Here is a 10,814-nt window from a genome sequence, read left to right as displayed (position 1 = left end):
CTTTCCCTATCTGCCACACCATCTGATTCTCAATGGGAAGGTCCACTGTAGTAGTCTTTACTTTAGCCTTCTTGGCTTGAGGTGGTTGATCCACTTTCTTGTCTTTTGAATCAGCCTGAGAAGTCTGCATTAAAGAAATATAGTCAAAGTAAAAACAGTATCACTAGTCAGTTCAAGCTGAGCATTCAGGGCTTCCAAGCGAAAAATTATTGGATTAGTACATCTCAACATCAGAACTAAATATTATCTGTCATTCTGACACTTCAGCTGGTAAAAATGACAGGTAAGTAACACAACTACTGACCTTTTCAGGGCCCACTGACTACATTCATGGGGGAAATTGTGCCTGTAGTAGAACACTTTTGCTACTTTTTGCTATTTAAGTTACTAAAAACTAAATTATTTCTTCTGTGATGAGGAGTGTTCACCCTTTTTATCAGTACCAGGTCATTTGACAGGCCTGCAATGATCCATGCCATTTATGTACTTCTAAAGCTCTCATCACAATACAGTCTACCAATATATTCACATCAGAGTTTAGCTTCCAGAGCTATGACAAAGGCAGCAGATAGGATCACATTATGAATCTTCCAGAAGTATCCTTTAAGAAAAGATAAGTCTCTCAGATGTTCATGTTACCTCCATTTCTTCAGATTCTGCCTTATTTTCAGGTTGGGCCTGCTGTTGTTCTTCAGTCTTTTGTTGCTCTTCCTGGTCTACTTGCATTTTCTGAAATTCATAAAAAGATCCAATTTGACATATTAAACAATGCATATGCAGATCATTGCTTCAGTTCTTAGGCTGATCACTTCACTGACATCTAATGCTCTTCAAGCAAAAGAGGAAACAATGAAAAACCGAAATAGAGTCTGAAGGCATAAGTCATAAGCTTCTAGTCTTTGCTTTTAGGCAAGTAAGAGCTCACTCCTACCATGACTGAGAACTTAATCTATACTTCACAGTCCAGATTTCAAGAGATATGTCACTGGTGTGACATACTGCACTTAGTACTTAATCACATCTTCATATTTTAGTTGCTGGATACATCTACTTAGTTTGGTTTTTTGTTTTTGTGTTGTTTTGTTTTTTTTTTAACACACACACAGACACTAGAACCTTCCCAGAACTTGGCCAATTGTGCTTCACCATAAAAGCAGTTTTCTAAGTAACTAACAGCAATGAAGTCTATTACCTCTTCCTCTTTTGCATGCTGATCTGTTTCCATAGGCTCTTCATTCTCATCAGATTTATGAACCTCTACTAAAGATGCACTTGAAACACTGAAGATACCGTGGATATTTACTCTAACTTTGACCTTCACTTTTGAACTGGATCCATCTGTTTGAGGAGTGACCTTCTGGACCAAGAAGTGAGCTAAACAATCCCACAGAGAAAAAACACACCATTTGATTAACTTAATCATTGATTGTAAAGTAAAACCTGACTGTTGAACTGTTGATGACAACAGATGACTGCAATGTGCCCAGGGGGTATCAAATCCTACTCAAGTTAAACAATTTACTTTTTTTTTCCCTCAGCAATGCTAGGATACACAGCTATTAGAAATTTTCTATGGTATGCTGTAAAAGCTGGTGTTACTTGTATCAAAGTAAAATGAGTAAAATGAGGCACAATTCTGAGTATGCCCCTTTCAGATTTGCTCTGATGTTAAGATGCTCTTCATTTAGACTATTCGTCCATAAACTTCAAGTTACTCCATTCATTTTACTGTGGATCCATGACTTTGGAAATGGATTACTACTACAGCATTTGTAGTAAGCTGCACTTTCCAGACTATGTAATTGGACAGAAAGAAGTCCTGAAACATGTACAAGGCTATTAATAAAGCTTAAAGCTACAGAATAATCTTAACCTATAGCAGGATCTGGGTAAGGCAACTCCTTGGGAGAACTGTAGTACGCCTCAAGAGTAAAAGGTTCCTTTCTGTAGAATGTGAGGACCTTAGAAAATGGAGCAGCATGGTTCTTGGGAAAGACCTCACAGTCACTGCAAGAGAAAAGAGAGCATTTGCTCAGTATGTGGTGCAATGCATCTGAGAAACTTAACAAAACTTTTCCAGATACTCTTATACTTTAAGGAGAAGCTTCTTAAAGAAGTGACAAAACATTTTAACCTAAAAGGTTAGGAGACTAGGACCAATAGCCATGTAGGAAGTGCTAAACTGCCACCCAACCCTGGTTTTGCTTGCTACTGTCATTAACTTCAGAAAAGTATCAAAGTTTGAATTGTTAAATGTGCACTATTCTAAAAGTGTTAGTTACTCTAGTTGTCATCATTTAGTTTTAAGCTGTATGTAATCATGCAAGAAGACTGAACTTTTTTACCTTAACCCTTCCTCTGCTGGCGAGTTCCATCGTAAAGAAATAGGATACAGTATCAAATCTGTGATAGAAAATTCTCTCACTTTGAAAGCCGGGGACAAAATAGCACACTGAAAGAACACAAAAGCCGTATTACAAACATTCAAACTTCAGCAAGTATCTAGTTACGCTGCTTAATATTGTAGATTTACTCTAGATTAAGAGAGTAATACTGATGGACTTAGGGCCTGCATAATAAGCACTGGAAGTTCATATGCACCCTTCCTTTTCAGGAAGCAGTCATAATCTGTTCACTCTGAAAATAGAAATACACAAGTTTTAGTTTAGAGTCATCACATTGCTTGGTTTTCTACAGTTAGGTTACTGAATTGTTTTTAGTGGCAACATAAGAAATCAGAAAACCTCAATCAAAGTTACTTTTTAGAGTGACACAGTACCAGGCTTTTTGCATACCGTAACACAAAATTCTGTTTTTAAGCAGATTCCCATCTGCTCTTTTTAAACAGATTCCATCAGTTCATACCGCTCGTGGCACAGAGCTGTAAGCATATATTAGGCATCTGAAGAGAGATCAGTGAGGTGATCAGAGCAAAATTAAGGTGCATTCAAGAGATAGTAGCACTAGTAACTATGTGGAGTATTTACTACTGCTTAAGCCATTCAACAGTGACCAATTTCATTCCAGGACACAGATTTCCACTAGGAAGAACTTAAGCTTTCATTTCCATCCATGTTATTAAACTTGTGATATGGCAATTGCTTATCAGTAGCACTGTAAAAAAATTTTTTCCCCAGACTCCCAGTTGCCAGCCGCAGCAAAAGCCGAGTACATGCTTCACTTCAAGCTACACTGATTTGTCTTAGACAAAACAGCACAAAAGAATCACTTAAAGCTGCTATTCTCATTCTTCCAACCGCCCTCCTGAAGCTTATTCAAATCCATTCTATGATACACATGAAGTATCTTTCATGTTACTTATGGACTCTGGCTGAAGTATTTATGGATTTCAACAAACACACTCACAGCTAAAACAAACAACACTTTTTACCTGCAGCGCACAACCTCGTGCAACAGCCTCATCTGCATTCAAAGTTGTACTGACTTCTTTGCCAAAAAATTTACTGATCTTCTCTTTTACAGCAGGGATTCTTGTGGTACCACCAACTATCTCTACTGCATAAATATCCTCCTTCTTTAACTCTAGAAAGGAGTCAGACATTAGTTTTTTATAGGTTAAATGTTTGTTTTACATTAACAAGCTGCCATTGTAAACTGAAAGTTTTACTAGAACAAGCATTATTTCAAGCTTGTTCTCAAAGTTCCTAAGCAATAAGAATTTAAGATCTTTGCTTATGTGAAAAAGTTTTAAAAGTTTGTGACTGTTAAGCAAGAACGTTAACTGCACTGAATCCATCTGTCCAAGTTCTGTCAACACCCAAAAGGAAGGTTGCATTATGGATGTCTCTTCTGTATGTGAAATACAGAATGTGTATACACTTACTGGCTTGCTCCAGCACACTGCGAAGGGGTGGTTCTACTCTTGCAAGGAGTCCCTCACACATCTCTAAAAATTTGCTTCTGTTGAAACAAGCCATAAATAAAGCTATAGCATACCATAAACAATAGAGCAAATAGAACAGGATGCCAAAATTAGAATAATACTGTTGTAACTATGTACTGCAGGGTTTTCTCTCCCTGTCCTAGTTTTATGCCTGTTTAATATGTTCTCCCAGACAAACTTGGTTCTAGTAATCTAGGCACACTTGCAACATTTACAACCCTCCCTCCTAACTCAAGGCCACGAAGCAGCCTCTAAACTCCCTGCACATGTTGTTCTTATACTTCCCACCTCCCTCCAGTCCTAAGAACTAGTATTTTATACCAATTTGTTTTCTTGACTGAAGCAACTTTAAGGAAGGGCACTCTAAACCTTACTTTTGTAAAAATATAAATATTACCTGTTCATTGTTCCAGAGACATCTATGTCATTCATGAAGCATTCTATATTCATCGGGAGATCAGAGGCATTAGCACTCATCAATTTTTTCAGTTTTTCACATTCCTGGTATAGCCTCAACAATGCACGAATCTTTGACTTTATGTCTAGTTTGTATTTCTTTCCGAATTCTTCACAGAAGTATTCAACTAAAACCTCATCAAACTTCCTGCCTCCAAGTGTTGTATCAAATGATGTGGCAAGAACCTTAAAAAAAACAATTGAACTCTTCAGTAATAGTACAATTTGTCATTACTTCAGTGAAACCAATTAGCAGTTAATGTCAAAGTAATTCTTTGTTTCAAATATAGTCCAACTTTAAATGAAAGCAAGTATCACAACATTACTATGGAGGAAGAATTATACTCGTGCAGCCACAGAAGAAAAAACCTGGCACATTTAATTTTTACTCTGCCCTTGCTATCACCAGCAAGGAGTTTCTTTTGATGAGCCTTGTCTAGAAATCTAACCTATCCCAAACAATAAAGCTACATCCCATACTCATCTTTCACATTTCATGAACACTGCTGGCAAAAATTAAACTGTCCCCCTATATTTCAGGGCAATGCAACTAGCAATTGCATCAGTAACATCTGCTAGTTTATGTTGATTGCAACTGCAGTAGTAGTTGTACACATCCTAAGAGATGCTTTTTTTTTTTTAAGCCTACCAAGCCTAAACCATGATTATCCTATGCCTTTTGTAGCTGTTATTAGAAGTGTTGGAAATGCTGTTGGAGAAAGATCCACCATTACCACGAAAAAATTCTGGCAGCTACACAAATATTAGACCTTTTTCTGAATGGTAATTCTCACAAGAATTGCAGCACACACACACAGCTGTTACAAGCTCCAGGAGAAAACACATCTGCTATCTCAAATGCTAAAAGGCAGCCTTGGGCACCCAGACTTCCTGTAATGAGGTGACAACTTTTAAAAGAAATTTAGGAAGATAGTACAAGTTACTGAACAGATTGTGTTACTAAGCCTTGCACTACAAGCAAACCATCAGAGTTTCCAAATTCTGCTTAGTCCCTGTCAGTTTGAATCCTATCCCAGTGCATTATTTGATGCCTCGTAAGGGTGGAACATGTTTATACCAAGCTAAAAATAAAACATGAAGAGAATAAATGTTATTAACTCTTGCAAATAGGTGCTCATTTTTGATGGGGGAATTATCTGCAAAGAACATCTGTAGCCCATCCACCTCATCTGAGGCTACTCTCTAAACATACCATGACCTTAATTTTTTTTTTTTTAGGAATATAAATCAGTGAAGTATCACATTATTCTCAGTACATCTTCAGACTAGGTTTGGTCTCTACACTGTTCTAACTGCCTTGCTGTCCAGCTCCCCGTTCTATACTCAAAAGCTTCCCTTCCACACCTCTATGGTTTCAAAGTTTGAAAACACAAATCAGAGAAACACAAAGTAGGTTATGTTTCCTCACAAGAGGAAACAGAACTACAACAAAACTAATGTTTTCAGAACTCTTGTCTTCTCTTCATTTCACTACCCTGTGCTTTAAAATTTCTGTTTGTTTCTCTAGCCAACTAAGAGAAAGTTACTGGAACTGCAGAAGTTCAGATTGTAATCTTAAAAAAGCCAACTAAGAAATGTTAGCATTTGCTGGAAAACAGTAATGCTTTGGCAACTTACACTTAGAAGTTCACTGTAACTTGCTTAGCTTCCACTTGTAGCTTAAAGTAATTAAGAACATTTTTACTCTTTCACATGAGCAGCAGAGTGAGTGTTAAAAAAAAAAATCTTTGTCACTTACACCATTCTAGGAATTCCTATTTTAATACTAGATCTCATGACTCAACTAGATTTTTTTGAAAGCAGCATCCAGTCAGATATGATCATTTCTGACCAGATCATTTATTCCAAGTTTTTTATTCTTTGCCAAAGTCTGCTGATTAAGGCATGTTTGCTTCCTCCACATATCACTCAAAAGCTCTCTAGTTCCCTGCCCTACTTTTAACTCCAGGCAAAGTGCAATGTTAAGAATATGAATTGAGCTGTCTGGGCACGCTTATGTAAAGCCAGGCAAGCTTGCCTGTCACAGGCCATATATGTACTGATGAATATTTCTACTGGTAATTAAAATGGATGCACAACAGATTGTTTACTTTCAGTTTTCCTTTGTTGAATGCACAAATAGAAACTTGATATGCAGAATGCCCCATATCCACAAAAACAACATTCCGTGGCTTCTCTTCCAAGGCAGGCAGGTCTTGCTTATAGATTCCGTATGCAAGAGCAACTACACAGAAACAAGAGTCAGAGAGTATAGTTAGGATATCCAGTTTTGTAATTCCTTAAGAAATAAGTGGTACATCAGTAAAGAGCATTAGCATTCATCTTACTTTTTAAGCTACAGAAATAGGTACCTTGTTAAACAAAATTCCCACTGCTAAAGGAACTCGGAAGAACATTGAACAGTATTAGCCCCTCCTAGTAGCTGCATTAAAACAGGTATTTAAGAAATATCTTTATGCCTCTAAAGCAGTGAAAAAACACACCAGAGCTTAAAGAAACTTCATGATCAACTAATCTATTTTAGGTTTAGAAAGGCAGCAGCAAGGTATTACCTGCAGTTGTTTCATTTATTAGTCTCAGACAGTTGAGACCAGCAATCTGTGTAGCATCCATCACAGATCTCCTTTCTGCATCTGTGTAGAAACAAGGAACCTGCAAGAAGATCAGGTAGCTAATATTAAGATTTAGAAGAGCCACCTTTAGCAAATAATTACACATATCTAGAGAGTCAGTGTAGAGCACAGCTGAGGTATCCTTCAAATTTAGTGTTCATTTCAGTTGCAAGAGAGAAAAAGCAAAGAAAACATTAGGTGAAGACATAGTTACTTTTTGTGAATTTTTTCATTCTGTCTCACAAGCCACTCATAAGAAAGATGAGGACAGACCTGAGCAAGGCCTGTTGCACTAGGACAAGGGGTAATGGCTTTAAAAAGAGGGCAGATTTAGACTAGACATAAGGAAGAAATTTTTCACACTGAGGGTGCTGAACCCCTGGCACAGGTTGCCCAGAGAGGTGGTGGATGCCCCATCCCTGGACACACCCCAGGTCAGGCTGGACAGGGCTCTAAGCAACCTGATCGAGCTGGGGATGTCCCTGCTCATGGCAGGGGGTTGGACTCAGTGGCCTTAGAAGTCCCTTCCCACCCAAAGTTTCTGTGATTTTAGGAGCAAAGAACCAGAAACAGGTGTCAAATATTATCTATGCTGCTAATTAGCAGCAATTTAAGACATCTATACCATTAATGAACTAAGTCTATTTTTAAAGAAAAGATGTAAGATTCAGTTTTAAACAGAAAAGACAAATACCTGAATATTCAGGTTTGATAGGCAACTTAACACTGCAATCACTTCAGCTTACAATACCAACGAAATATTTAAGACTTATTTACTATCACATACTTACAGAAACAACACAGTCAACCACAGGTTTCTTAAGCGCATTCTCAGCAGTCTCTTTTAATTTCGTAAGAAGCATTCCTGTCACCTGTTCAATAGTAAAGTTTCTCTCTTCTTCCATATACATGGCCTTCAAATAAGAATTGCGTACACACATTACACTACAGTAAGAACCAGGCACTACAAATATAAGGAACACAAGCAAGAAAGTCTTTACTAAAAGCAAGCTTAAGAAGTATTACAGGAGCTGCATTACAACCTTCTCTGACAGCCTAGCTTGTCCACAGCAACTGCAAGAATACATAAACACTGAAATACACATTCAAGAATTCACATAAACAAAGCTGCTGTGGACACAAATTTTTGTTTAAAAGCGCAATTGCTAGACAATGCCTAGGATGCCTTCCTCCCTACTGTTTTGAAGTTATTAGTTACTACCTAAATCCAAATCAGAAGTTCAGCCACTGCTGAACAAGACAACTTTTTACTGTTTCACCTGATACAGTACTAAGCTGACATCTTACACCTTTGCAGTATCTGGACAGCAGCTAAATAAGTACACTGGTCAAGTAGCCTGTTTTCCAAATTCACCATGGAGTGAAGGAAAACTGCTAAAACAGTTTGTGTGAGACTGGTCTTGCAAGGCAGAGAAATTGTATAACTGTAAAAATCAGTCTCTCCTAACACCTGGAGAGACCATCTGCATTATTAGTCTTTTATTCCCTATTTAAGACTTTCCATTCACAAGAGAACACAAACTACAGCAAGCAGATTCAAACTAAAGTGATAAAAGGAAACTTCATCAGTTTCCTCCTCTGGCTCTTCTCCAAATATGCCAGACTTACCTTGATGCCAGTTGAGCCTGTTGGCAGCTGGACAAGTTCATACGCAAGGCTTGCTTTTTCAGCTTGAACAAAGGGATCTGAGAATGCACGACCATGAAATCTTTTAAAACTTTGTACTGTATTCTTTGCATTTGAAATAACCTAGAGGAAAAGAAATCTTTAATACAACACGACAGGGGAACATCTGAATTTCAAACAGAAGACAGTTTTGTTTCTCAGGTTTCCCTTGCCAGAATATTTTTGTCATTTGTATCTTAATAGTAGCAGGGCAGTTGCTAGAAGGCAACTTCTCTCTGATTGTTCAGGTAACCTACAGGAATTTGAGACTTAAAAACGTATGCTAGAAGACTGAGCCAAGATTCTATCAAAAATTGGTTAAAATAGCACTCAATTTTCATAGTCTATGTGTAGTACACTCTTTAGAAATGTCAGCAGAGTGCCTTTCCTATTTACCTGTTTCCTACCACCCTACCTTCCTGCTGCGTTGCAGCCAGCAGTTTAGTCAAACATAACAAGCATATTGATGTAAACTCCAGTTCAGGCTCATCACATGCATCTGACACTCACACAGCTATTCTGATAGAACAGCTCAAGGACCTTGTCATTGACACCAAAGACCAAGATTTAAAAGTCAGGAGGGCCCCAAGATGATACCATCAGCTTGATTTAACTCACAAAAGGTAGATTGTCTTTTGTTAAGAGCAGAGATCAGTGCAAATAGAGAAGTCAGAATCATTATAGCTTGTTTTCATGTAGTGCAAGTAAACTTGTTTAATTCTTTCATTTGTATTAGAGCAAGACACATACTAAAAAGCCACAGTAACTAACAAAGCAGACAAGCACTGTACCATATGACATTTACCTGTGATTCAGTTTCAGTCAAGTTTCTATTTCCTAAGTAACCTGGTTTTGATTTTCTGTAAGTTTAGTTTCTGCAGGACATACCTCATCTCTACTGGATCTCTGTATCAATGAATTTCCTTAAGCTAAGCAGACACTCAATTCCAGAAAAAACATCTGTATTTAGTTCTAGTACAGTTCTTCTGTTCTTGAATAACATTGTTGTGTCCAGTCATTTTTGTATTCTAGATAATGAATCTTCATACCTCTAGGTATTTTAGGCTAAGAAAAACCAAGTGTTTGAATAGTCACTTCCTGTAGAGGACTTCAAAAAAAAATATCACGTTTTATAGGGGTTTCACAGCAACACAAGATATGACACAGCAGGACCCAAATGTCACAAACGGGGAAAAAACAGCTTAACTTCTTCTCAGTCCCTAAATCATATTTACCTACCTCCACCAACAGAAACTCAAAGTATGAGCAAGAATGCCTAAGATGTATGTATAGGTTATAATTCAACCACAGAGTCAAGAAAGCTGTATATAATTACACTCAAATATGTCCCCTTTCTGCCAAAATTATGCACTTCATGGAATTCAATAGACTGTATGTAACCACATAATTAAAAGCTATCATAATGCACACAAATTGGAACAAGCTAAGGTAGAATGAAACACTACTGCTTAGTTTTACAATTGACATTTGCAACCTAAAAAGAATTAGTATTTATCAGAATTTCTTAAGAGGGAAAGATTTGTTTTTTCTTTTACATTTCATTATGTACAACTACCAACTCTTAGATTTCTATCCAAGATGACAAAGCAGCATTACATGCTGAACAGCTGAATCAAGCTCAGCTGTTGCGGAGACACTAGGAAGCCAGCTCAGACATTTGTGATCTTCACTGATGAAAAATACATTGTGCTAATCTCACTTTTGACTACTGAAGTTGCTTTTACACAAACTATACACTCACCTGGCTTTTAGCTGCAGCACCAATCGAGCGATTCTTGGGTCCAAAGGCTATACATGATCTATAATAAGAAAGATTTTCAGTTAGTAAGTGATTGGTAGAACTGCACTGCATATCTTTTTTTGTTAAAAAGTGTTGAAATATTAATTAGATTAGAGAGATTGTAAACCGTATTTGGTCCATTAAGAAAGTGGTTCACTCACTGCAATATATGCATGGAATGTTCTGTGAATTCTGGAAAGAAACAGGCACTCCAGTTAAAACAGCAACACTCCTCACCACAGAACAGTGCTACAACCAAATTTATTCATGCTACTTCAAGGTTTACATCCAAGTAATAACTTGGATTTACAATAAGCTTAGTTTACATCCAAGG

The 10,814-nt window shown here is 37.4% G+C and overlaps 1 protein-coding gene across 1 annotated transcript in view; it reads right to left on the bottom strand.

Moving 5' to 3' along the window:
- Positions 1-10,492, bottom strand: part of HSPA4 (heat shock 70kDa protein 4) — a 13,769-nt gene extending 3,277 nt beyond the window's left edge. The window contains exons 1-13 of the mRNA XM_010293736.1: positions 10,442-10,492; positions 8,623-8,763; positions 7,785-7,907; positions 6,934-7,033; positions 6,472-6,605; positions 4,302-4,546; positions 3,845-3,921; positions 3,392-3,543; positions 2,346-2,452; positions 1,874-2,007; positions 1,193-1,374; positions 640-729; positions 1-124 (exon numbers count right to left, since the gene is read on the bottom strand). Of these exons, the coding sequence (XP_010292038.1) occupies positions 1-124; positions 640-729; positions 1,193-1,374; positions 1,874-2,007; positions 2,346-2,452; positions 3,392-3,543; positions 3,845-3,921; positions 4,302-4,546; positions 6,472-6,605; positions 6,934-7,033; positions 7,785-7,904 (1,465 nt within the window). The 5' untranslated portion in view covers positions 7,905-7,907; positions 8,623-8,763; positions 10,442-10,492. The remainder of the gene's footprint in view (positions 125-639; positions 730-1,192; positions 1,375-1,873; positions 2,008-2,345; positions 2,453-3,391; positions 3,544-3,844; positions 3,922-4,301; positions 4,547-6,471; positions 6,606-6,933; positions 7,034-7,784; positions 7,908-8,622; positions 8,764-10,441) is intronic.
- Positions 10,493-10,814: the final 322 nt, after the last annotated feature.

Source organism: Phaethon lepturus, unplaced genomic scaffold (assembly GCF_000687285.1).
Source record: "Phaethon lepturus isolate BGI_N335 unplaced genomic scaffold, ASM68728v1 scaffold47038, whole genome shotgun sequence".
Taxonomy (NCBI): domain Eukaryota; kingdom Metazoa; phylum Chordata; class Aves; order Phaethontiformes; family Phaethontidae; genus Phaethon; species Phaethon lepturus.
The sequence above is the reverse complement of the archived record's forward strand: the minus strand, read 5'-3'. Positions and strand labels throughout refer to the sequence as shown.